Source organism: Erpetoichthys calabaricus, chromosome 13 (genome assembly GCF_900747795.2).
Source record: "Erpetoichthys calabaricus chromosome 13, fErpCal1.3, whole genome shotgun sequence".
Lineage (NCBI taxonomy): Eukaryota > Metazoa > Chordata > Cladistia > Polypteriformes > Polypteridae > Erpetoichthys > Erpetoichthys calabaricus.
Window position 1 is genome coordinate 145,591,699 of NC_041406.2, and position 27,794 is coordinate 145,619,492.

The window sequence follows — 27,794 nt, forward strand, 5'->3', positions numbered from 1 at the left end:
GAACTGCAGTCCATTAAAGCGACGGCATTGTTAAATGTAACTGAATCCTACCCTGGCGGCAATGGACTCCTCCTGGATCCTGGGGGGATGGCCTAAACACAGCTGGACACACAAGCTCCATCCTGGATTCACCCAACAGCCTGGAAGCAAGTCTTAAGAAAACTTGAAGCTACAATTCTAATCTTCAGCCAGTATTTAAATTCCCAAAAAGAGACAAATATAAAATCTTAGCTACAAAAAAATTTTAAATAAAACGAGTACATTAAACAAGTGTTAGAAAAAGGTTAGAAAAGGCAGCAATGACACACAAACAAAATACAATCAATGGCAGCACATTATTTTTAAAGGTGATGAGGAACCTGCTCTGTCCAGGTAGTTAAAATGTCACTTCACCGATCTACATAACACTTTGACGATGCAGGAAACAGAGCAGTCCTGACTTTATGGACGCCACTATACAGGATGCACACGTGACACTTAAATGCTCATTTACAACCAGTGTGGTTCAAACATGAACCGAGGACACCTACTCACGTCACACGTCTGTCTGGGTGACCCCAATGATAACATGCACTCCTCTTCACTGTAGATTTGATTCAGTTCTTTGTAACGGGATTCACCAATGAGTGGATACACCTCAGGTGCTGGATATAAAACGTTTAATCATCAGTCAAGTTAAAATGAAAGTATTAACAAGCAAGTTAAATTGTACCTTACAACTGAAAAAGGAAAACATCAGAAGGAGGCTGAATTAATGTAGTAGTAACTTATAAATAAAACCTTCATCCAATATTACCGACTCAGTCTTACGTGGCCACCGGCAGGTGGTCAATAAATTAGACAGGACGCCAACAGTAACAAGTCCCAGTTATCAGTTATGTTGGTGATCAGTCCTTTATTGGAGCTACTGAGCCGATCCTTTTCATGTTGAACTCCATAATGATGACGGTAGTGAATGCACAGTGTTTAAAGATGAATTCTTCTCTGAAAAGCTCCGGTGGTGTGGCGAGCAAAGCTGCCGGTCGACAGACAACTTGACTCAGGTCTATGATGGTGTGATCTGCATGGCTTCCAACATGTCCTCCACCGCCTTCACTGAGCACTTTGTCCCCTTTGCTTCATGGCCAGCCAGCTAGAATGAAACGAGAAAAAAATATTAACTGTAATTTAACTGAAACATTTAACAACAGCATCAGTACAGGACATCTAAGGTAAAGACTGCTGACACACAAAGACTGGCGTAAACCTGACACCGCCAGTCCTTCATTGTAGATCCTGAATGTCACCGGTAACTATTGGCAGTTATCCATAGATCACCTTGATGTCACCAAAACTGGACTCCATGCTGTTTTGAAGAAATTAAATGAATAGGGTCAGTGAGCTTGCTGGGCTGAACGGTCCGTTCTTAATTGAATTTTCTAGGCTGTATAGTGTGCTGGGGGCAATGGCTACTTCAATCATGGGAGTCAGGATGGACACACTGCAGGTGGTGGTAGAGCAGATAGTTACCCCATATATAGCTTTGACTAAACAGAAGAGCCCCTTCGGTGGACTGTGTTGCTGCACAGAGCGCCATTGCCTGGTAGTATTGTGCATAAAAGACCCCCAGAGGTGCTTCTTGGCACACCATGGATGGGATTTTTCATGATGGCAGGTAATTTTGCCACCATCCTCTGATCCACAACAGCTTCCAGTGAGTCTTGGTTCGGCCCTGTGATGGTGCAGGCTTTCCTGATAAGTTTTTTCAGGCATTGTCTGCCTCAAGATGGTTCCCCAGGAGACCACATTGTAACTCACACTCCATCTAATACAGACTGGCAGAACATTTCCAGCAGCTTGCTGCACACATCAAAAAACGGGAGTCTCTTCTGGAAGTTCATACAACTGAAGTGTATTTGTACCTTGTTAGCTTATCAAATACTAGTAAAATATAATAGTAAGTAATAGTAATAAAACCATCACAAAATTCGACCACCGCTTCAGTTAAATGTCATATTTGCAAAATAAATAGCAAAACAAAAACAACATTTACATACTGCTAGTTAAAGTAACAACAAAATCAACACCACTGCCAACTTTCCATGATCCCTTTCTGCTAAATGCTCTCATTAAAATACGAGCTAACTGGAGTTATCAGACCAGCGGCTGCTGTATGTGTCGTTTTACTATTCATTTGAACATTACGTATATGTTTACAGTGTAGTTTTTATTTCTACATGGTTGCTGAATGCAGCAGTTTGCCTAATAATGCACTTGCACCCAAGATAATTCTGGATGTTCTATATTTGCCACAATTACACTCCAGAAAGAGCAATGACTTCTAACACAGAAGGTTGTGAGCCTGATTCAGCATATTACAAGATGGACTGTGAACTAATAACCGAAGTCACTGACCATTTGTTTAGAGTGCAGACATAACTAATCAGCCCCTTTCAGTGGTTTATGACGCCCAGGGTGACCGTCCAGTGCCAGTTCTGAACAAGCAGTTTCAGTCAGCTACTCTTTCTGGTTTCTTCATTCATTGCGTGGATAACTTTATTTATTTACTTTTTTAATAGTTTCAGTTTGTATATTTAATTTTCCTCCCATTAAAAATCTCCACAAAGCCTGCTGCTGCTCTTTTGATAAGCAGGGGCCTTCTGAGCACAAAAGTGAGCGGATGCCGCTTGTCTCTTTCATGTACAGAAACAGCGGACCCGAGAGCTGCACTGATTGGCATTTAGTCCAGCGGATCTCAGCCTCAGTCCTGGCGCCGCCCGGTGGCTGCAGGTTTTTCCTCCAACTAGTTTGCAATTATTCAGTCATTTTCTTCTAATTGACCTCATTGTTAAATGAGTTGGTCATTTTTTCACTTCTCTTATTCTACTTTTAGAAAAGCACAGCACTTGCATTTATAAGACATTTAGAAATTAGTATTTTTGCTTTAAATGCTTAATCCTGTTTTCCTATTAATTTGCCATTTTCCACTTGATTGTAACTTTATAATGAGAATTACAAAGAAGCAGTGCAGACACCCAGGCAAACGACACTGAATGATGAAAGGCTGGCACGTCCTACAGTGTCAGACCAGATAATTAAAGGTCATGTCACACTTGCTGACTTTTCCAGTGGTTTTCAGCTGTAGCCAAGTCAGAAGCTGTTGACAGTGTGCACCTGTGAAGGCCATTGTGAAATCTGACATACTGTACGTAGTAGCTCGCCCCCAGACAGGTTTGATTTTGTCTTTAGATGTAGGGGAAGCTCTGGGTGCAGAAGAACTGACAACCAATGACAGGTCAGCTGGTACTACAATGCACATAATGCAACAACGTGGAGTAAGGGATGTGGGTACAATCAGTGAAGAGGCTCATCAGTCTGACGTTTCATGTTTTAAATACGACGACAGAATGGGGGGGAAAGAGGGAATGAGACTGCGGCTGAACTTGCCATACATGTGTCACACACACACACACACACACATGCGTGCATAGGGCTCCCCCTCGAGGCTCTGTAAAGCCAGGCCCTACCACTCTGGGGCAACAGGAGGAACTCTCGCCATAACTTTCACATCTTCCTGCAGCTCTGAGTGGCCTGACTAGGATAATGCATGACCGTGTCTTCCCTCAATTCACAGGACCTACAGTCCCCCCATCCAGGAAAGGCTCTATATAAACTGTCACGCTTGGGTCACAGATTTACACAGAAACACAGGAGGTTGTAGAGACAGGAACTTTATTCAAACACTGCAGACATACATTTGTCTCTTTTTCAAAAGTTTAAACGTACTCCAAGGCAAGACCAAAAAAACACGATAAGTTTATAGAGGGCACTAAACTAGGAGGAAGGGCAGAGAATCAGCACATCTCGACTTGACGCTACTCTGGAGAGCAAGACTGGCACCAGCGTTGGGCTGAATGGCCTGCCCTCACGTTTAGGATATCTCTGTTGATAAGCCCCAGCACAGCTCAGCACAGCTCTGGCCTCTTCCATGACATTTTCAGCAATTCTCTTCGGATCAGCAGAATCAAGGACTGGCTTAATGCAACTTGACAAACACTTTGAAGTTGAGTTTAGAAAACAAAAATGAGGGGCTGAGTCACCAATCTGTGCCAGTTTTGAGCTCCGAGTCACCAACCTGTGCCAGTTCTGAGTGCCACATAATGGGATAAGGACACGGTGATAACATTAAGAATACCAATTGCTGTTTAAATTGAGGAAGCAGGTTCTCTCCCCTCTTTTACTCCATTTATCTTTATTCATTTATTATTTTATCTATGCATTTGTCTTTACTAGCTAGTTTTACACTGCTGGCCCAGCTCTCTTTCTCGGGGGTGGGGGTTGTTTTTTCTTTTTCTTTTTGTAAAACTCGAGTTGTGTGTATGGAGTGTTATCTATACTAATAAAAGGCAAAGCCCTCACTGACTCACTCACTGACTGACTGACTGACTGACTGACTCACTCATCACTAATTCTCCAACTTCCCGTGTAGGTGGAAGGCTGAAATTTGGCAGGCTCATTCCTTACAGCTTACTTACAAAAGTTAGGCAGGTTTCATTTCGAAATTCAAAGCGTAATGGTCATAACTGGAACATATTTTTTGTCCATACACTGTAATGGAGGAGGCGGAGTCACGTATCGCGTCATCACGCCTCCTACGTAATCACGTGAACTGAAAACAAGGAAGAGATTTACAGCACGAGTCACACGCGGGAACGAAGGTAAATGACGTTAATTTTTGACTGTCTTTTAATACTGTGTAAGCATACATATTAACACATGTGCAATTAAACGTGTGCATTTACGGGGTGATTTCTCAGGCTTAAAAGCTCACCTTTTATCAAACGCGGGAACAAAGGTAACTGACGTTGTTCACTGTCTTTTAATACTGTGTAACCATACATATTAACACATGTCCAATTAAACGTGTGCATTTACGCGGTGATTTCTCAGGCTTAAAAGCTCGCCTTTTACTAAAAAGGTAAATGCAAAACTATTTTCAATCATTCTATGATCTGCTTCTCACAACTGAAGGCACCGTGGCTGATGGTAAATGACGTTAATTTTTGAGTGTCTTTTAATACTGTGTAAGCATACATATTAACACATGTGCAATTAAACGTGTGCATTTACGGGGTGATTTCTCAGGCTTAAAAGCTCGCCTTTTACTAAAAAGGTAAATGCAAAACTATTTTCAATCATTCTATGATCTGCTTCTCACAACTGAAGGCACCGTGGCTGATGTTACGTCACTTGCTGTCCGACCATAAGCTTTACCTGGTAGGTAGCCGGACACTCACTTCACTCCCTTTCGGGGATCGAACCTCTCAGGTTTTCTTTTGTTCTTAATTAAAATTTAAAACCAATACTTCACCGCTGCTAAGCCCCTCTAGCTCTGACGTCTGAGGTTCGATTACCGTAAGCAACTGCAGTGAGTGTGTAATTACATTCACGGCATTCGTAGTCTGATTCACAATCTGATTGTATGGGTGCTTACTTTCAGGTAACGCTTACACTTGGCCACCAAGTCAGCTCGAAGTGATCACTCGAGTAAAGGCAGCTTCACAAAAAAAACTGATCCTTAACAAACTGTTATTAGTATATTTTCCCTCAATTTAAAAACGTTTTATTTTCTTCTTAATAAAAATTTAAAAGCGGTACTTCGCCGGTGCGAAGCGCCTGGATTTCACCGACTGACACATACAGACATATTCATGAGTGCAGGTACTTCGGAAAGAAAGCACCGCGTAAACCTAAACTTTAAATTAACTTCATAGACCTACAAAAGGTTGCCATTCATTTGAGGCAAGATTGCTTTTCTTCTGTACAACTATACGTTGCATTCTCAAAAGAGTGTGCTTGCACGGCTTCGGATATAGATATATATATATATATATATATATATGTATGTCTATATATAAATATGTAAGCTTATAAGTACTGCTTTACTTCTCTTTAAGAAAGGAAGATGTAATGATACTTGATTTAAACGATTCCATGTCTTCCTGGGTTTGCGTAGCTTATTGTCTAAAAAGGAGAAACCCTCATTTATAAAACTTTGCTGCAGATGACTTAGCTTATTGTCAATATCTTTACACGTTTTTTTAACACTTATTGACTGAAACGGGCTTTCACGAAAAAAGTTACGGCTTTGCTACAGGATACACCCTCCACAAGTTAAGCAAGTAAAAATAAAATATATATTTCTGTTTTATTTAAACCTTTTAAGTTCGTATGCATAGCCCCATTTGGCTGTTTAATTTTTTTTTTCTTTCTTCAGTAATATTTAATCTCCTTAAAGAAAAAGAACATATCCATTTTACTTTTTTTCTATCTCTGTAGTAATATTTTAGTGTAAAACAATAACCAGTATTTAAAGTTTTTATGTTACTTTATACATTTATTTTACACAATGTTGAAAAATTAATAAAAAAGCTACATATTTTGGCAGCTGCTGCTTTCATTTTCAATAAAATGAAAAAAGCTCTCCAAGAGAAAACGTCAATGAAGAAGAAACAGTTTGCACTATCTAAAAATCAGAAACCCTCATTTATAAAAGTTTGCTGCAGATGACTTAACTGAAAATAAATGAATAGTTCCTATGTGTATAATACATATTTATCTATTTTACTTATGCCTTTATTCCACCAACTTACAACATCTGAGGTACAATTTGTTACATTACTTTTGTTTTTTGCACAACATGCAGGTGAAGTGACTTCCTCAGGGTCACACAGTGGTGTCAGTACCAGGATTTGAACTGACAAGCTCCGGGTTTACAGAAATATTACTGAACAAAGAAAAAAAACGAAAACGGGCAAATGGGGCTATGCATACAAATGTCCATCCGTCCATTATCCAACCTGCTATATCCTAAATACAGGAGCCACTAAGTACATATGTATATATACAGTGTATATATATATATATATATATATATGTGAATGTATGTATGTATATATATATATATATATATATATATATATATATATATATATATATATATATGTATATATGTAGATATGTGTATATGTAGATATGTATATAAGTATATATGTTTATGTATATATATGTTTACATAACCTCTTTAACACACTACTTCTCCGCTGCGAAGCGCGGGTATTTTGCTAGTTTGATTTTATAAAATTCAATACAATTTAAAAAAAAAAAAAAAAACTAAAAGAATACCGATTGCTATTTTTGTTTTTAAATCACTGCCAAAGAGCAATAGCAACACACACTGGAGGAGTTCCAGTGAAGACAGATCTGCCTTTACATCTTATAGATTTTATGGTGGCAGGCCTTTGTACATCAGGATTTGTTTGTTTTGTTTAAAACTTAAGAATATCACTCAGTCCTCTCTACTGATATAAGAAGCACTGCTCTCCTGCAAAACTGAGAAATATTAATAAAAAAGCTAAGCAAATACTTATGTCTCCACTTTTAACTGGTTATTTCAGCCAAACCACTGATTATTATTTCCAGTTTTCAAAAAATTATGTAATAATTTTCACGAATTTTCCAAACCAAGATTGATAACATCAGATGTCAACTTTCAATGACTCACCACCATGGCATTTCACGTCACCCTCTCCCCTTAATGTCTTTACGAGTCGCACTATCAACTCTAATTGAAGTCATGATTACAGCTTCATTTTTTTTTCTTAATTTGTCAAAGTAATTTGCAATGCAAACATTTAGGTAACTAAAAAGTTTGAAATGATTTACAATCGAGCAAAGCTTCTCAAAGGCCTCATTCACAAACAGCACATCCTCGACCTCCTCGTCATCTGTTTTGGGCAAATCCCTAAACTGTTTAAACCTCTGCTTATTATGTCATAATATCATTACTTTAAGTCATTAAGTCTGCTTATTACCCAAAACAAATTAACTACAGAAAATTTATAGTGATGGCAATGGAAAAAGAACGAGGCACACTAGTAAGTACAGAATACACAGGCCTTTAGCTTACTGAACTGACAGTCATAATAGTAAATCGTGTAAGAAACCCTGTGACTCAAAAAATACTTTCTACCTATTTGTGTGTGTGTGTGTGTGTGTGTGTGTATATATATATAAAAGCTGTTGTGGGAGGACAAACAAACAAAGATTTTCATTGTCTTGAGTATATTAAGTATTATGCACATATAACAACAAACATGCACTTGGTAATTCAGGAATGGAATTTAAGATTAATAATCTGCAATTAAAGAGGCCTAAAGCAGAAACAGCCAAGTGATGAAGGCCTCAAAGAGGTGCACAACTCCTTATATTTGAAGATCTGGACTACAAGATACAAGAAAAAATAAAAAGAAATGGCGGTGTTCTCCTAGCACTGAACTTAATGGGCAGGTCGGCCACCCAATACCCATACGTGCTGAAGGCACTGAGGCGTCCACAGCCTCAATGCAAGTCACATGAATTTTTTAAATGGCTCTGAATTCTCAAGTGGAGATGCACACTGCAATCACATCCATGGTGCGTGTTTGCTTACTGTCACAAGGCGCTCCTGCTCTTTCTCTGATCTTCTTTATGTCAACTGACGGCGCTAAAATAAACCTCACCTTGCGTTACTCACATGGCACAATGTGTGAAATGGAGACCACCACACAATACGCCTTCCTTCGTGTGAATCTCACTGCGTTTTGCTAAAACAATTTTTTTTTAAATGAATCTAAGTTTCCCCACAAATTCAACTTCTTGTGGATCACTAGCTCATCACTAGAGCAGCCTGTGAGGAGTCTGTTCTTATGAAGACCTGCTGTAACTCTGCCATGCCTTCACTGCTCCAGTTGGGTGTTTTGTGTATGGTTGGTTTCTTCTGTTTCAGGTGTTGCTTGCATTTTGGAATTAGATGAATAAAAAGGACGCACCCACAGCTGCCCCATGATACGAGTTTTACACTCCAGAAGTGTTTCCATAACCTTTCACTAGTTTGTTCCCCCTGAAGTATTAATACTAACACAGTGATGGCAGTGTGGCATTCCAGTTTACACAAGCTGACATCACTCATGTTTGAATGAGCTGCATGAAGGCGTTTCCAGTTTTTGAATAATTTAAAAAAATCATTTCAGTTACAGTTGCCACATCCACATGTGCTGTAATAGAAAAGAGGTTAATCTCAAGCAGCAGGTAGTCTAGTAGCTCAACCTTTAGGCAGCAGAGTGGTCTCCGATGGGGAGATCTTCATTAACACACAGCCAAACCCAATTACCAGAAGCTGAGCTCCTGCCTTCACTGCCATTCATTGACAAATCTACCTATTTGATTAGTTGGTCTGCTGTAGTAAAAAAAAAAAGACCAGGGCTTAAATTAGCAGGCGTCACCCTCAACGTGATAACCAGAATTCAATATGGACGTCTTCATATAATAAACACAGGCACACAACCTGCTGCTTCCACTATAAAATGGCAGCACTCGGCTTGTCCAGAGAAATCAAGGACAAGGGCGCCCCAGCGTAAGGGGCATCACATACAGAATGAAGGTGGATGAACACATGACTTTAAATGGTCCGCCTGCAAAGTATCTCTGTACAAATTCATGCAAAGTCAAAAGACTTACTATTCATATTTACTATGTTTGTCTTACTTTACAGATTTCTTTGCACACGTCATCTTTATCAATAACACATATTCAGATATTGGCTGAAAATATGCGGTGGGTTGGCACCCTGCCTGGGATTGGTTCCTGCTTTGTGCCCTGTGTTGGCTGGGATTGGCTCCAGCAGACCCCCGTGACCCTGTGTTCGGATTCAGCGGGTTGGAAAATGGATGGATGGCTGAAAATAAAAGTACGCTTTCTAAAAGGTTTTTTTTTTTTTTTTTTTTGGACAACGTTTGCTGCCCACTTTCAAGAATATTTGGCTAAAACAAAAACAGCCCAAAATACACCTGTAACCTCCAAATGCAGAGGCAGCAGCTGCATGTTTACCTTACTGGCAGACCTGAGAGTGGTGGGTGAATCAGCATACAGAGGTCACCATGAAAGCTGAAACAATGACGCCTTCATGCGCCTGCCCTAAATGCCGACACCCCATTCCGTGTTTTCATCGATGACACCACTTAGTACGCGCAGAGAATCCCGTTTTCCTGAATGGCTGTGTTTTCAAGTGTCGCATTCGTATGAAGGCTTAAGTTCACTTGCTTAACTAAAGCAACAGCTCTCGGGTCATAACGACTTCATTCTTTATGGACACACTGCTAGCAAAAAGGTAAAAATGTTAACATAATGGAAACACACATTCGGCACAAACTTGCATGTACAGGCTTTGACTCCTAATTTTTGACTAATATGAGAATAGGTGTTTGTGTTTAATACTGAAAGTCAAAACTCAAATTGAAAATTTCACAGTACAAATTAGTGCATTAGTTTGGCAACACCCTAAGGCTTCTGATGTGCCCTCTCATCTCCTGCTTTTGCCCTTTTCTTGGTCTACTGTTCATCTCCTGGTCTTTCCTTCACAATTGCCCGTAACATTTTTATTTTATAAAAGTATTCTGTAACACAGCTGACTGAGGTTGTTTCCTTGCATTGCACAATTCAGTGGTGTTAACACAGTTAAGTGTGAGGTCTTGTCAAAAACAGACGGCAACTGATAAGCAGAGAGGTGAGCTAAGAAAATGTCAAGAGGGTGGCAAAAACACAACAATCTTTTCTAAAGTAACACTGAAATAATTCTTCTAGAAGAGGTCGTGGCCAGTCAGAGCGAACAACTCGTGCACTGTGCCAGCCACCAGATGCTGTTCCATCCGAGCCAGACGGTAGCTGGCACTGAGTTATGGGGTTTGACGCCACCTGGACGGGAGACAAAACGTATAAACTTGACACTGGTATACACTCAGTGGATGAACTACATCTATGGATTTACTTTGGGAGTATCTCACACTTTGTGAGCGGCATATCTTTATGAAAACAATGCTAATTTCCTTTTCTATGACTTTAGAACCAGTTGCCTAGGCCACTATAACCATTACACAGAATACTAACACAAATAACAGAAAATATTCCATGTAAAGCACAAGCACAACAACGGTGGTCTCTAAGTCAGCAGCCATGTCACCTGCACTTTGAACAGGTAGTCCCCCTAAAGCTAAACATGCTCAAGCCTGGTCAGTACTTGGATGGGAGACCATCTAGGAAAAGCTTGGGTTGCTGCTGGAAGAGGTGTTGGCAAGGCCAACAGGGGGCGCTTTTACCCCATGGCCTGTGCGTGGGTCACAATGCTCCAGTGCAGTGATGGAGACACCGTGCTGTTTAAAGAGTTGGGTGTTCCCTGATGATTGCCCACCACGGACTGGTTATTCAGGCCCCCTAATTGTCCCTGTCCTTTATTAGCTAACTATCTGTCTCACTCATAAAACCACTTGATACAAATGTGTGGTGAGCATACTGGCGCAAGCATGGATGCCACTACACGATCCATGTGTATTTTGCACACGGGTGGAGCTTGAAGTGGTTGCTCACTGTGTATGTTAAGCACTTTGGATGGGTTAAATAACACACTATATTAATGTCATTATTATTAGAATAAAGATGACATAATGAAGTGCCAGGGACACGTCTAAATAACACACAGTTTGAACCCACTTGTCTCAATTAAGGGTTGGTGTTTAACCCTGCGGCTGTGACGACAAAGCATGAACCAAATCCCGATGAGGTGCCAGTTCATCAAAAGGCAGAGACCTAAGCACATCCATCTTGCCAGCACATTTAAAGATGCCAATGAATCAAACCTGCAGAGACTAAAGACATGGGAGGAAGATCAGGGTTACCAGCAGCAGACCTTCACACCAACACGGGAACTTCACTGAGACAGAGAACAGGGTTAGGGTTCAAATCCTGTCTCCTTGGGCAAGGAGGCACAATTGAGCCTCCCCATGAAGACTACAGGACATTGAAGGACTCAAAACCTGAAAGGTTCTCATTACCCTTTGTTTGAATGATGCAGGTTTTGGAGAATTTACATTATTAGAAAAAGGCAAAATGGGAATAAAGAAAAATGTATAAATATATTAGAAGGAATACATCAAAAGACACTGTAATTGAGATTGAAAATTGTTTGAAGCTTCCTCATTTAAAAAGTTCTATTAGCAAACTATTACTTGCCTACTGCCAAGTTTGCAGGTTCTTTTATAATTCAAATTTGAATTCTTTTTCAGCAGGTTATTTCTTTAAGGAAACTTCAGGTCGCCTCGCAGAGATGACACATTTCCGTTCCCTTTACATGCCCTTGAAAACTGAGATCGCCTGTGGCATTTGCCACCCATTAAATGTGCTTTTTCTTTGCATCAAGTATGATAACAAGCAATTTCCACTGTAAAATATCTCATTCTACCATTAATCAAATGTGCCCCCACCGTGATGGGCCACACCAACATTTCATTTTTTTTCTCCTACTTAAATGCCACTTTCAACCCCTAAGGCACAATACAAAACCCTTTAATTTTACTCTTTTCTGGAACCAGTAGGTGCAATCTACCTTTTCAAGCATACTTTTGGTTCCCAGAACTGCCTACTGCGATTAAAACACTTTTAAGCAGTAGCAGAGCCTGCTTATTACTTCCTTTCCCCAGCTGATAAAGACAGTTATGCCTGAGACATGAAGGGAACAGAAGGGCTTTTCTTTTATGGCTCCTATTCCCAGGCGCACAGAAACGGTCCTAATCAGATGCTTAGGGAGTTCCAATTCCTCAAGAATGAGCTTTGATGCAAAGAGAGCTTAAATTCCATTATGGTTCTTGGGAACCTCAAGATAAAAATCACCGAAGCTTGAAAATAGCGAGGTCATAAGTCCTTGCTTAACAGCTAAAAGTGAAAATTCACAAGTGAAGAAAATGCGTGTTTACCTTGAGCAACTTTCATTTCTGCGTGTATCTCAGTCGGAGATCTGACCAAACGCTGACCTGCCCTGTGATGTGACAATTTTCAAATGTGTGAAACGTCTGGACAACTTTAAAAAGTGAAACAGCCAAGCAATCGCATGTGAAGGCAAAAGAAAGGAAGTAATGAGACCTAACAGATGTACACACTGATGGTGTTACATGAAACGACTTGACTGCTACACACTCCTCTGATCGTTCACTTCTTATCCTAAACCTGAAGATTTAAAACCTTCAAGCAGGATTCATGTGTATAACTCCTGTCTTGTGAAGCCCCTTCACACTGAGAGGGGACCCCTCAAAAAAGCCAGCACAGATTACACACCGGCTGACCGACTCTCATTCAAGAAACCAGCAATGACATTTTTAACAGTTAATCCCTAAATCAGCAGCATATTAACAATACTAGTATTTCCATCTCAACAGAGTACTTGTTTGGAATAATTTCATTCACTACTCCATGGAAACAGTACAAACTGGTCGGCCATCACCAAGGATGTCATATCATTTTTTCCTCTTGCAGCAGCACATCAGCGGTGTGGCCAAATAGTTTCCTTGTGAAATTCTAAAAAGCATTTTTGAAATTGCAAGTTATACACATTTAACAGATCAGACTCGCATGAGCATTAACTTGACAAAACTTGTAAAAGTGAAACAGCAAACTTTACTAAACACTTGCTAATGATGTAGAAGTTCTATTTCCATAATCACAGGAGCTAAATGTCCTCAGCTTCTATAGTTCTAACTATGACAGCCATCCCATCCATGCTCACTTGACTACCAGATCACAAAACTAACAACTGCTACACAATCGCCTGAAATACCGGCCCTCTGCATCTCAGGCATCTTTATGATATTCTGTGCAGTTCGGCCACACTGATCCACAGATCTCGTGTTATCCCCTGGTAACGATGCCAGTTCAAATCATCATTTCATTTTCATCAGAAAACAAAAACTGGATTTGTGGAATGAGACCTGGATGAGACTGGTGTGAAGGCAGCGACAAGCTTTTTTCTTTCACATTGCAGTCTGAAAACATAATGTCTGGTTTGTCACAATACATCTGAGTTCTTGCATTGGGAGCTTCGCTTTAGCAAGACAAATGATCAAAATTAATTCCATCTTAGTCTTTTGTTCTTGGCTACTAAACACAAAACCCCCACATATGGAGCTCATGACATTTTGTGCACAAAGCTGTGATTTTAGCAGCCCAATATTTAATGATGTGCTGTTGACCAAAAAACAAAATCCGATTCTTGTGTCCTTCTTGTGCTGATGTTGTTGGGAAACAAACGCGTGCAAAAAAACAAAACCTTCCATTTCAGCAAAGCACAATCTACTGCAGCAGGTCTGCTCAAAATCTAAAGGCTTTGAGACTTTTATTACACTGACAACAGTGAGCTGAAGATTGAGGGACTCAGTTTTGAGATGCGGAGTTCACTGAAGTGGTCAAGCGCTGTTCTACATTATCTTTGTGGTATATGAAGGATTAAGCACCAATCTGAAATGATATTCCTGCATGATATGTTTAAACATCATTATCCTAAAAGGCTGTTCATTCTTAACAATACTCCTTGATGATATTTTGGTAAACATCTCCAACACCTTTTATAAGTAAAAAGACAATGAGCACAGATTCCAGCCCTTTAGTGGTTTTAATATTTTGAAGGCTGACAACAGAATGTCAGTTATTTATATATTTTTTTCTTTGAATTTAGAATGTCTGTGCATTCTCAAGGGTGTAACAGTCTGGAAAAATCCGTATCTCCACAAAAACACATAATCTTGAGGGAGTGACTAGCCAAGACAGGAACAGTGGAGTTATTTCTGTACTGTGATGACCGTAAGGGTACAGAGGGCACATGAATGTCTGATAATGGTACACAAGTATTCTGTTCAAACCACTGAGTGATAGAGTTTAACCTTCTTAGAATGTTCTAGGGTGACACATGCCAATTGGTGGGGGGGGGGGGGGTGCATGGGGGGGGGTTTGGGGTATGGTGGGAGGGAAGGGGGGGTGGTTTGTCTTTTTAATTAAGGACTAACTTTTTAGTTTTCATCTGGATTAAACAAAAAAAGGAAAAAACAATGAACACACAATGAAGATCAAATTAAACCAGTCTTAGCATGTCAAAAGGCCAGGGATTATTAGAAAGAAAATCTCACTTGCAGTAACAGATTCCAAAAAAAAAAAACTTTCCTGATGATGTGATCTGCTGGGCCCCACAAAAACTCAAATCTAAGGCTTTTGCTCCTGAAATAAATGGAATCTATTATTAAAAATTAGCCTTGTCCATTCTCAAGTAGCAGGCTCGAGGCATGCACAGGTCTAACAACAATGGGCCTTAATATTCACAAATCAAAAGAATAGGAAGCTGGTGGACCATGAAAACAAGGCCTACAGTAGCAAGAAGAGAATTCCTTTAATATTCCAATATTAGTTCTATTACCCAGCCTGGCCTGGGAAGTTTCCTAAGACAATGGGGCTCAGTTACAGTGCTGAGGGTTAACGGGATCAATGTAATACAAGTACGATGTAACTAACTGAGTAGTTTACTCTTGTTGGTTCCCCACAATCCCAGGAGCTATTATTTATTAGTTTACTGACGCTGGTTACTGAAGAACACGCCACATACAATTTTCCAAGAGAGACATATTTCTACTTTTTAATGGCCAGTGCAAAACACAACTTTATAAGAGACTGTATGCCTTTGAATTCTGACAGATAATTATTAAGAATAACGAGAAGTTAGGATATAAATATAATTTCACCCTGTAGCACAGGGTGGATTCAGTGCTACAATGTAACACTGTGATCTGTAATCTTATGCTAACAATACATGAATTGGCTAATTTTCTTTTTTCAGTAAATCAAATCAAAGAGTTTTTGAGATTTTGGGATATTTAGTTTTTCTCTTCTTATATTTGAAACTCAATACTGATATATTGAAATGTCCTTTCTTAATGGATACATATTGCCCTAGATGTACAAACCCGTCAAATTTCAGCTCTTTAACTAAATGGGAAAGAGTGTTTTTGTTGAAGAGTGGGTGAGTGACTCAGTCAGTCATCTTTGCATTTGTTATATGAACAGATTTATTGTGAACAAAAACAAAATCAAAAAGGAACCAAAAATGTATTCCAAAAATGAAAACCTGGAGTAAATTAAAAAGACCACAATCCAAACAATTATCCTAATATCATAGCTAAAAGTCCAAAACTATAAAATAAGGAAAATGTATTTACAATACAAAATTAAGCAAAATAACAGAACAGTTAACACAATGCAGAAGCAAAGCACTACAAAATGTTTACAGGCTTAAAAAGAACACAGCTTCAAGATCAAGGGTCCCACCCCCTCGGGCTCAACATAAAGAATACAAGGGACACAAAATAAAGAACAGAACATACCATTCAGGAATATAAAATTAATAACTAAAATCATAGCATAATTCCAAACCACAGGAAAGATAGAAAAAAAAAATACCCTAAGCCATCCCAGTACGTACCCCGACTATTCCATAGCACCCAAGCTGCAAACACGACGATCAGTCTTTAAGGCTGCTGGCCATATCAAATACAGACATGCCAGGCTGAACAAGATACGGTTGGCAGAAAAGAAAAAACCTACAGAGAACAAGAACTGGCACAATGAGGGCAAGAAAAATGTATTAAAATGCCAGGGCTGAGAAACAACATGACAAAACACAATATAAATGCCTGGGCCACATGTTCAGTTTTGTATTTAAGAGATAGTTTTGTGTTTTTGAGAAAGTTGTTTGTCACCGTTGTATCACACACACACACACACATATATATATTTACTAGCAAAATACCCATGCTTCGCAGCGGAGAAGTAGTGTGTTAAAGAGGTTATGTAAACATATATATACATATACACATCCACATATACATACATATACAAATTTACATATCTATATATCTATATATATATATATATATATATATATATATATATATATATATCTATATCTATATCTATATATCTATATATATATACACATATATAAATATAGACATACATATATACATACATACATTCACATATATATATATATATATATACACACACACACACACACGTTCACGGCATTCGTAGTCTGAATCACAATCTGATTGTATGGGTGGTTACCTACCAGGTAACGCTTGTGGTTGGCCAGCAAGTCAGCTAACATCTGCCACGGTGCCCTCAGTTGTGAGAAGCAGATCATAGAATGGTTGAAAATAGTTTACTGTCAAATAATGCAAAGAGTACGCGACACGTGTTTCGCCCTAATTCTGGGCTCATCAGGCGTACACACTCACTGCATATAGCCAAATTCCCGCGCTTCGCAGCTGTGAAGTATTGCTTTTAAATTTTAATTAAGAAGAAAACCTTTTTAAATTGAGGGAAAATATACCAATAACAATTTGTTAAGGATCTGTTTTTTTGTGAAGCTACCTATACACAGCCTGTCCACTGTTTTATAAATGAACGCCATATAAGGCCGTCCTTTCTCCTTGCTTAGCGGTTCTCTATTGTTTTATTGTTCGTTTATTACGATTGTTATAGTTATTGTGTAGGTATTTGAGACTCACTTTTCTGTTCAGGTACCCATTTCCTTTATGTAATCCGCGGATTCTCCGCTATTTTTTGTTCGTTTATTACGATTATAGTTATTTATTGATTCCCTTCTTTAGCTGACTGCCTGCTCATATAAGGCGCTCTGCTGTTTTTTTGTGAAGCAGTCTTTACACAGCTTCTCCGCTGTTTTATAAACGAACGCCATATAAGGCCATCCTTTTTCCTTACTTCGCCAAGGAAGCAGCCTTTTTATTTAATCCACGGGTTCTCCGCTGTTTTATTGTTCGTTTATTACGATTGTTATAGTTCTCTTTGTATACCACGTTGTCAGTTCAGCACTCCGGTTGTAATATGACCAAGTCGTGCAAGCTTACTGTTGAGAATGCAACGTATAGTTGTACAGGAGAAAAGCAATCTTGCCAAACTTAATTTAAACTTACGGTTTACACTGTGCTTTGTTTCCACCTTAGCTGCACTTATGCATATGCTTGTATTCGTCGCTCGCTTCTTACTGTTTCGCTGCCTTCTCAATTGTGTAATGAATGTTTTCTTCAGCGCTCTTTGGGGCTCTTCCTTGTTTTCTATGTACTGCGTTCACAGTCAGCTCACGTGATTACTTGGGAGGCGTGATGACGCAATACGCAACTCCGCCTCCCACGGCCAGCTAGCTGCAGTCCATTACAGTATATGGACAAAAAAGAGGTTCCAGTTATGACCGTTACGCTTTGAATTTCGAAATGAAACCTGCCTATCTTTTGTAAGTAAGCTGTAAGGAATGAGCCTGCCAAATTTCAGCCTTCCACCTACACGGGAAGTTGGAGAATTAGTGATGAGTGAGTGAGTGAGCGAGTCAGTCAGTGAGGGCTTTGCCTTTTATTAGTATAGATATATAAATTAAAAACAATTGTGAATAATGGGACACAAGAAAAGTGAAACAAAGCCGTAATCTTACCAAACACGTCTAATTTGAAGCTTCAAATATTCCAGTTTCAAAAAACACACCTTGCCTTGCACTGTGACCACAGGTCCGTGGTGCGATCATTACTGAGGATGTAGACGACAGCCACAGTAAGGACTGCTAGCCAGATGAAAACACCACAGACAATCCAGAATTAAGACACGTGCCTGTAGCTGTTTAAAACATCACTGTCTTTCGGTTAAAATGTTTTTTTTTTTTTTTAATGAGCAGAAGCAGGTTGTGCGAATAAAATTAATAAGGTACAGTTGATTGCCGTCCACTTTGGCATTGTCAAAGCCAACTTACCTGTCAGAATTGTTGGCACATGTTGGAAAGGAATGAGATATTTGGGAAGCCAGAGTTTGTTTGAAGCGGAAGAGCCTCACAAACACCAAAATGGACAGTGCCTGTTCTTTGGGAATCTCACAGAATGAATACAACATTCTGGGTCATTCTCACGTTCAAGGCGGGCATATTCAGTCACGTTTAAGCCTTTTGTTTCATGCTTCTTCTGATATCACAGTCACAAGAGTAAACAGCAAATGCAAACTATTTATTAATTTAACAATTCTGCTTCAGTCTCGTTTGTGATCAATTCTTAACTAAACATTTTCAAATGTAGCGAATTAATCATAAGCGTACAGATCACATGTAACAGGGCTGATTACACCATCCCATCCTGAGGGAATGAAACTCAGAGGCTGAGACGTAGTAAGAGATTGGCAGCACACCCTTACTTTTCATATTTGTGTTAGTCATGACTTGTTTTTTTTTTCTTCATGCGTATGCAGCACTATTTTTCTTTTTAAAGTGTCAGAGACAAATGGGAGAATAAGAAAATCCAGCCATCCATCCAACTTCTAACTGGAATATCCAGTTCAGAGCTGCAGTGAATATTTGCTTATGAGTAGCAAAATGTGCTCCTCCCAGGCTGGCACTGTTAATGACACCCAAGTTGCCAGTCTAGTAAAGGTATTTATTTAGAAATTAAACAAAACGCTTCTCCTCGATATGTTATATTTTACATTAAATGGCCAAAGATCTCAGGTTAATAATTTTTTTTTTGCCCACTTCTTCAGGGTGTCCGTGTTCATTTTCATTGTATACTTGTCTGCGACACCATTTATCACAAACTGCACAGAACCATCTGGTAAAAACCAAATGAATAAAATACTTCACGCCACCTCCTATAAACAACCTCCTGTTGGTATGTACGTCCCAAATGTGAAATGATCTACATACCGAATTTGAAAAACAAATAAAAACCTGCATAGTGAAAGACAGCAAATCTACAAGGAAAATTACAGACACATATTCAGCTTGGACTGATAAATCATTTAGATGTAAACTGGTCACTTTCTGACCACATATTACATTGAACACCACTCATTTTTCAAAATTTTACTGGTTTTAAATTTACTTTTTTGTCCAGTGGTAAGGATGATATATGCTTGTGGGCAGAAATTGGCATTCTTATGGGAATCACATGGGACGCACAGAACTGGGCATAATAAAAAAACACTAACTGGCCATTTTTCAGCTATTTTGCAGGTAGAATCACCTGAAAATAATATAAAGGTAAGCGACTTTCCAACAAGAAAGTTAAAAGGCTCTGCATCTCGATTAGATCCTCGGCATCCTACTTTTAGCACCTCCAATGTGCTGCCTGACTCCCCAGTGTTGAACTCCAGCTCACACAATAAGAGGTCTACAATGGAGTGGACCCAAAAATGACCAAACCACCTGTACTACATAAAATAAATGTACTCGACTCCGACATCAGGAACTGCTGTTGTTTGCTGAAGCTGCACCATTCTACACTCCACAACACCATGGACAGTATTAGAGGGGTCCAAAGTGCCACCTGCTACAGACGGCGGACTAGCAGTTAACATCATTCCACAGGTGCCAGATGATTAACCCCCTTGTTTAGTCTCAAACCACAATGTTAGCATCTTCTGAAATGACTTACCTGGTAAGCTCTGTTGATCTGATTGGCTGCCCACGCTGCGTACTTCATGTTGTCCTTTTTTACTTTAGCGCTCACTTTTGGACTTGCAGCTATGTGACTTGCAGCCTGAAATTAGCAGATTAAGTTGATTGTGTGTATAAGTGATAGAAATAATAAAAACTAAATTATAAATTGCATTCACAATTAAAAAAAAACAAAACTATTTTCAATCCTTATAAGTATCTTAAAGCTGATTTCAATCCTGACCTTAATCATTAAGTTTGCTTTATTTGATACTTATAAACTGCTTAATTATATTTTACAACAAGCAACTGTCAAACAGTACCAGCATCACACTTCATGCCAAGAAGTGCTTGAGTAAACAGAACTAGAGATGAGGGAAACGCTCTTTACAAGAGAAATAGCAGGCCAGCTTAAATACCCAATGGGGCCAATAAAGAAACACAAAAAACATTTACAGGCCGAGAGCAGATGAAAGATGCGTTTCAAGTGATCAGTCGCAAACTACACACTGCTGAAGTGTGAATGTATGGAACGGCACCGACTCCTCTCCTGGATGTCACTACCTACTCAATTTTATTCAGCAGCAGCAGGCCGAGGTCAAAAGCTGCTTGCAATCAAACAGAAATGAGCAATCATAGCTGCAGATTCGGCTACAGCTTATTACTTAGGCCTACCATTTCAATGAAAATGCATTTGTAAATAACGTGCTTGTTAAAGTGTGCAGAAAGTGAAGGGGCCCAAATGCTTTCTGAATCCATTGTAACTGGCTTCTCTAGATAGAGCAGGTTTTGAGCGAATGCAGGCGTGCGCATCGGACAGGCACCTTGTTTAATGCTGGCGCCTGCTTTGGCTCATAGCAGACTTGAATGTTCATTCAGACAATGGATGGATGAACACTCGATCCTACCTTTACTTCCCTTGCCATGCACCATTATCCTGACTAACACTTGCTTCATTAACAATCACTGAGATGCAAATTATCGTCCTCAACAGTCCAAGTTAAATGCTGGTAACATTTTCATTTTACTGAAATGTGAATCAACCTCTCCGTCCACAAAAGAGCCGCACTCTTGACTAATGGCTACGCATCATTTCTGCCTTTTTCATTTTTGGAACACTAATTTCAGCCTAAGTTTTATAAATGTACTACTTACTTTAAATATCAAGATGTGTTTCTGTGACGTTATTATTACTGAATATGCTGCAAAAATTCTAAAGGCTAATCTTAAGAAAATAAAACCACCATTTTGAAATCTGGAAAACATTTTGACATTCAAATGAAATCTGACAGTCAATGGAATATGTAATTGGGCAGCACACTTCATTGGAAGTGATGGATGCTAATAAAGATGGGACACTTTTTTAATATTTAAGAAGCTAATGTACCGCCCCAACCCCATCAACTGCTGCAATTTTGCACCAGGGTATTAATCAAGACAGCGGTAAAGATTCAAACTCAGTTTTTCAAAAGTATGTGGCCTGCTCCAAGTTTTATTCAGCCATAAATGTGGATTAGGCATCTTTGGTATAAATATGGGTGGGTGGCTGGCCGACTGCTGCTTCACATGTTTTCATATGGCCTTTAAAGAATTCACACTTAAGTATGCTCTTCAATCATACAGGAAAAATAAACATCTCAAATTACTGTCAATCAAATTTCCATTTTCTAATTGTGTTTCCTGTAATTCAGTCATGCAATAAACTATAAACGTGCATTTAGTGGCATGCTGTAGTTCGGCACTCACTCAGTGTGGCTTTGTGTGTCATGTGATCTTGTTCATGTGCAACCACAGTGCTGTTCTTGTCACTTGGGTCAATCTAAACCATAAAATGATTTGACTGCATAGTGTGACAGCCTAGAGGAAGAAGGTCAACCTTCCTCCTTTAGGCACACACACTATGCAGTTATGATGAAGAGGAGGGGGGAAAAAACATGTGGCCTACAGCTGCAGTCTGAGTGCTTAAGTGAAAGGGGGGCAAACAGGGTCAAGAAGCTCAGTGATGGCAGCTCAAACCAGAGAGAGCATTCCGAAAGCTGGCACCAAAAGACAGACAGGGCAAGTACAACCAAAGTATGCAATGATGCGGCTTTCAGATTCTTTAGTGCATTACCATGTAAAGCCCAAACAAAGCTCTCATATTCCTGTTGTTCAGCTTCAAAGCCTGAGCAAAATATTTTCTTGACAGTTCTAGATTTTCAGTTCCACCTTGAGTATATTTAACCTGACAAAAAAAATGAAAGAATTATTAGTATTGTATTCAATGAAGGAGGGGAAAAAAGACATAAAAAATAGAAAACAAAATCATTTTTTAAATACCTCTGCATACTGCTCACAAAATAAGTGATTGTGTGGATTGGTCATCATGAGCTCCTCTAAACAAAATGCTGCTTTGGCATAACTGCAAAAAAAAGAAAACTTCAGCATGAAAACAAAGCATCATAACTTGCATGATCTCTTCACGCTGATTTATGTCAGTTAAGCAATAAGGAAGATATCTTCTACAAAGAATGAGCCAGTCTTAACAGCAGAAAAGTAAATCTGAAACAATTCAGTTTAAAGTAATCCAGAAATCAACTACTATCAATCCACTGGTTTTTCCTACATTATTTCAAAACTATCACTATATCATAAGGGTATCCACTGCCAAGCTTTGCAACCAGTGAAATCATTACAATATTACAGGAAAAATGACAGCTTGCTCTCTTACGAGTTTTCAAACTAAACAATGGCCTGTTATAAGACATTCAAATGATAACTGCTTCCTTCACTCAGTACCCTCTGATGCCAGTCACAAGGACCCTCCTTCAAATTCAAAGGACAGTTTAACGTCATCTGACATTCAGCTCCATGCCATGAGTCGGTTATCTCGCTTTGTCTTCTTGAATAGTTTATTTAGTTGGTCATGTTGATGATGTGTGCCAGCAAGTCCAATCCATCTGAGGAGTGTTTCATTCTCTCTGTGGTTACCATTTTAGAAGGTTGACAAATTCATAAGAGAATAATTATTCTTTTTTTAAAAAATTTATTTTTAAAGAGTCAAGTCTTTCGGAGACTAACAAATAAAATGTAGCAATCTGATAGAAACAACAAAAAAAAAACAAGCACCCTGCACCACTTGAAGTTCACGGGTTAGAACGGGAGACAATCCACTCAAAACCGCAAAAAGGATCATTTTTGAAACTATTCACTTGTCTTTTCTGCGTCTCAAAGGAAAACGGAGGAGAAAATATGATACAATCTATGCAGGAAAAGCAAAGTTAACCACACAGAAAAAAATGACACGCCTTAAGATGGAAGGTGGAATTAATGCTCTGATATTAGAGTAGCCGGGCTAAGCTCTGAGCTAATCCTCTCACACTGGGATTTCCTCCAGCCACTACAGCAATAAAACCACCAACAAAAACATTAAACATCTAATAATCAGCTTCTTACGATGGTCAACATTCCTACTGCTTCTGCTTTTCTACCTGGGTGACAGACTGTTTACTGTCCAAGGCCTCAACTCCTAATTCTTAGCTTTACACAATAATAGAGGATAAAAAGTGACACAAACAAAATGATTTTCCTGCCATGCTTGTCTGAAAGACAATTCCCCTAGCAACTGAGTTATCAGCAGGAATATGGGAAGTTCCTACTTATCCAAAAAGTGTGAGGGCTTTACAATCCAATCCTATTAAACTTTGATTCCTTGAAACAAACAAGGACAATGCTCAATATGGCTCCAGCAGAGCATGACATTTCGTGGCCCATTGTGATTTTTTAAGAACTTGCTTAGATCAAGCTGTGTAGTAATGCAGTGGAGATCATGAAAACAACACAGAGAGGGACTTAAGTGATTTATAAAGGAGGAGTCCATAGCCATAGATGTTATATGTGCAGTAAAAAACGTTTTTTTTTTTTTTTTGCCCTGAATCCGGGCTACTCGAGTATTCACCCTTAAACTGGGTATCATTGCATCAGCGTTTCTAATACTAATGGAGTCGGATTTGTTTCAAAAACACATTATCACACATTGTCTGAGGATGAATCGCCTAACTAATTATTAACGTGCAGTAAAAAGGTAACGTCACACAACAGCAAGGACAAAGTGGGACACATCTTTTGCCAAAATCTAAACTTGTGCTGATCAAAGATGTTTTACACATGCAATTCCCTGTGGAGTGGCCAAAGCATTTTTAAAATTAAACTGTTTTTAATGTATTTGCTTCAACTGGGGAAAGTTAGAGTATAAACACCACCAAAGTCTAAACTTTGGGCATAACATACATGCCAGAAAGGTCACACGGACAACGAGGGGGATGCATTTCAGTTTCTGTCTAAATAAGCCTTCAAATGTAATTGATTTTCCAATTTAGCTCAAAGCAGGACGCAGTCATACAAAGATATATGTGTAGAATATCCTGACATTTAAAAAAAAAAAAACCCTTTATTGTTTGTGCTGAATTTATGATAACTAGTAGCTTAAAGAAGAGCAGCAAATCTAATAATCTGTGAACTCAAAGTTACACTTCTTCAGTTGTATCTTCCATTGCAATTTATAAACTTAAAACTACACAAAATAGATCTGACTTGGCCAAATCTAATAAGGTAGAGCTCTGTGTTTGAAATGTTCACAAACCGTACTCATTTGCTTTTGTGTTTTTTATGTGATGATAAACTAGACCTGCTCTCAACTTGAGGAAACGGAGGGGATGATAAATGGAGAGCAACATTTTTTTTTTCGAAAATGTGGCTTAGTGGAAAAAATCTTTTGAGATAATGAGAGAAAGCTTCATGTTGAACAGAAATATACTTTCAGACAGACTGTATCAAGAAGGACTATGGAGAAATAACAAATTCCCTTTAACTGAACTTAGTGTGTTTTTTCACTTAATGATATATTAGTTCAATGGAGCTAAAAACGCCTTCCTGCTTATTACCGTTTATACTCCACATCTGACTTGTCTCATTTCAGTGTCCACATTCATGGATTCCTCTTGCCCACCATTGCAATGGCACCAAGTTTGTCACTGACTGCACTAACACTAGTAGGGAAGCAGTCCAAGTGTGAATGCAGAAAATGAGTCTCTTCCAACGTGTTGCACTTTCCGGTTTTGTATGCTTGAAACACATTGTCAACCACCTGGGCCTACTCTGGTGCTCAGTAGTGCCATGAAAATTCTTAACATCTTTGAATGCCTTCCATGTGATTTCCTCTGGGCGCCCTGGCAAATTTTCTAACTACTTGTCAGTGATGATGTGTCTGATTTGTGGAACAACAAAAATGCCTTCTTTAATCTTAGCGTCAGTTATTCGTGGAAACATTTGCCTCAAATATTGAAATCCTTCACCTTCCTTGTCCATCAAAACGTTTTCATCAGCTCAACAATTTTAAGAAGGACAGGCAAAAACCTCTTTGTTGGGTAGACAAGCAGTTTGTGTGCCACAGAGTTCTAGTAATGAGACTCTTCAGCATGGCTGTCCCATTTTCAATGAAACAACAGGACTTGGGACATCTGAGCTGCAGTGACACTCATTTTAGATCACCGCAGATGATTTGCTTCCAGTTTCTCTACTGTACATTTTACTTCAAATATGGGACAAAATCACATTTTTGTGATCAGAAGGTCAAAATCCATAAGATACACCCAAAGTGTTCAGGAACCCAAATCCTTTGTGTCCTGTGTGGTAATCTAAAATTCCTAAGGATAGTGCAAAGTAATCAGTCAAAGGTAAGAGTTTGTGGCAAACACTCGAGAAGCTCTCAAACTAACACCGTTAGCTGAGCCGTAAACAGAAGCACAACTGATTTTAAAGCTGGTATATTCCGTGTCACAGCGTAGTGTTTGCTGTAGCTTCCTCATGTGTGTTTCGGATCTGGTGCCAGGAGTCTGCAACATTGCTTCTATGTAATATGAAATGCAAATCAACAAAAATGACTAAATCATGCAAGGAAAAGGGGGTTTTGTTGATTTCTCCATTGTAAATATTGTTAAAGGATGTGCATTTCAGAGTTCTCATTGGATCCATGTGTTTAGGGTAGCGCTGTGTTAGGATATAGCGGGTTGGATAATGACTGACTGACTGCATTGGTACTGAAATTTTAACTTTTGTTATCATACCAGATTTTAGGCTTCAGTACCAAAATGAAAAAAAGTTAAGTCTCCCCACCCCAGTTTTACGTCTGCACAGCTCCCTGCTATGCTGCACTCCGTAAATCACTAAAGGGGGGAGAGAGTTGTTGGTCCCCTTTGGACACTCCAGCGTGTTTATGTTTGAAGACTGGAGTGCGGGTTTGTTAGCGATCTCGCTGAAATGAGGTACATGAACAGTACCCGTTACTTCTGATACCAAAATTAACAACATGCTGGTACCACACCATTTTAATAATATACTGTGCAACCCCACTTCAGGGTATCAAAACTTGCCCTAAATGTTCCTAAGTAAATACTTTTCATGTAAATACTGTAACAAATTAAAGGTTGTATATATTTTGTGAACATTTCACAGCTGTTGTCAATTTTACACTGAATGTGCAACTCCAGTTTTTTGATTTTTCTTTTATTAATTGAAAGGGGAGATTCAAAATGCACTATGGGTTTTATTTGCTGTTTTTCTTTTGCAGTTCTCAAACATTTCTGAGTAGTGGAAGAAATCCTCAAATCAAAGGCAAATATCTACTGGGTGATCCTCTGTCCATGTTCAGTGTCAGCTCTTCAGATCATATTTACTTTGGTCAAGCCGGGGCTGAGGTTGACTCTCTGCTTGTAATAAATCGGGATTATGGAGTTTAGCTGTGCTTTCAGTAAGAGTAATAAGAATATGGAGAGTGCCGTGTTCCAGGTTTTTCTTCTTAGGGACATAACACCAAAACATAATTCAAAAAAAGAACCATTTATCTGGTGAAAAACAAAGATACTTCTATTTGAACTTGAGTCAATCAACTCATGAAAGGAGAAAATATATTTTTATATACTCATGTTCGTTGATGTAAAGCTCTGCTAATTCATGCCATGCTTCTTGGTCCCCAACAAATCTGCAAAACAGAAAAGGGACAAATCTTTAGAAATGACCAGCACAAGAAGAAAAGCACTATAAACAAAATGTAAATTCCATTTTAATTAAAAGTGATTTATCAGAAGCATGTGGCTCAATCCTCTTGCAAAAACACTCACTGTTCCAGATATTCATTCAGCTCTCGGATGGCCTCTGTGCTTTTCCCTTGGGCTTTGAGAATGGCAATCTTACGCTTCCTTGCAGCCTGTGGATTGACATTAATAGAGGATTAAGGTCTCAATTCCTCAAGTGTTTGTTAAAAAAAAGGGTAATTTGACTGTGCAAATTATTATCTCACTGCCAGAGGAATTCCACTGCTAAGTGACTGCATGACTAGAAGTTTATAAACATTCCCAATGAAATCTCACAGGGAGACGTAAAAACT

At 39.0% G+C, this 27,794-nt stretch overlaps 1 protein-coding gene across 1 annotated transcript in view; it reads right to left on the bottom strand.

The window, feature by feature from the left end:
* Positions 1-642: 642 nt before the first annotated feature.
* The window catches only part of emc2 (ER membrane protein complex subunit 2), a 56,970-nt gene continuing 29,818 nt past the window's right edge, over positions 643-27,794 (bottom strand). The window contains exons 6-11 of the mRNA XM_028790913.2: positions 27,529-27,614; positions 27,330-27,389; positions 22,691-22,772; positions 22,485-22,595; positions 20,370-20,474; positions 643-1,132 (exon numbers count right to left, since the gene is read on the bottom strand). Of these exons, the coding sequence (XP_028646746.1) occupies positions 1,046-1,132; positions 20,370-20,474; positions 22,485-22,595; positions 22,691-22,772; positions 27,330-27,389; positions 27,529-27,614 (531 nt within the window). The 3' untranslated portion in view covers positions 643-1,045. The remainder of the gene's footprint in view (positions 1,133-20,369; positions 20,475-22,484; positions 22,596-22,690; positions 22,773-27,329; positions 27,390-27,528; positions 27,615-27,794) is intronic.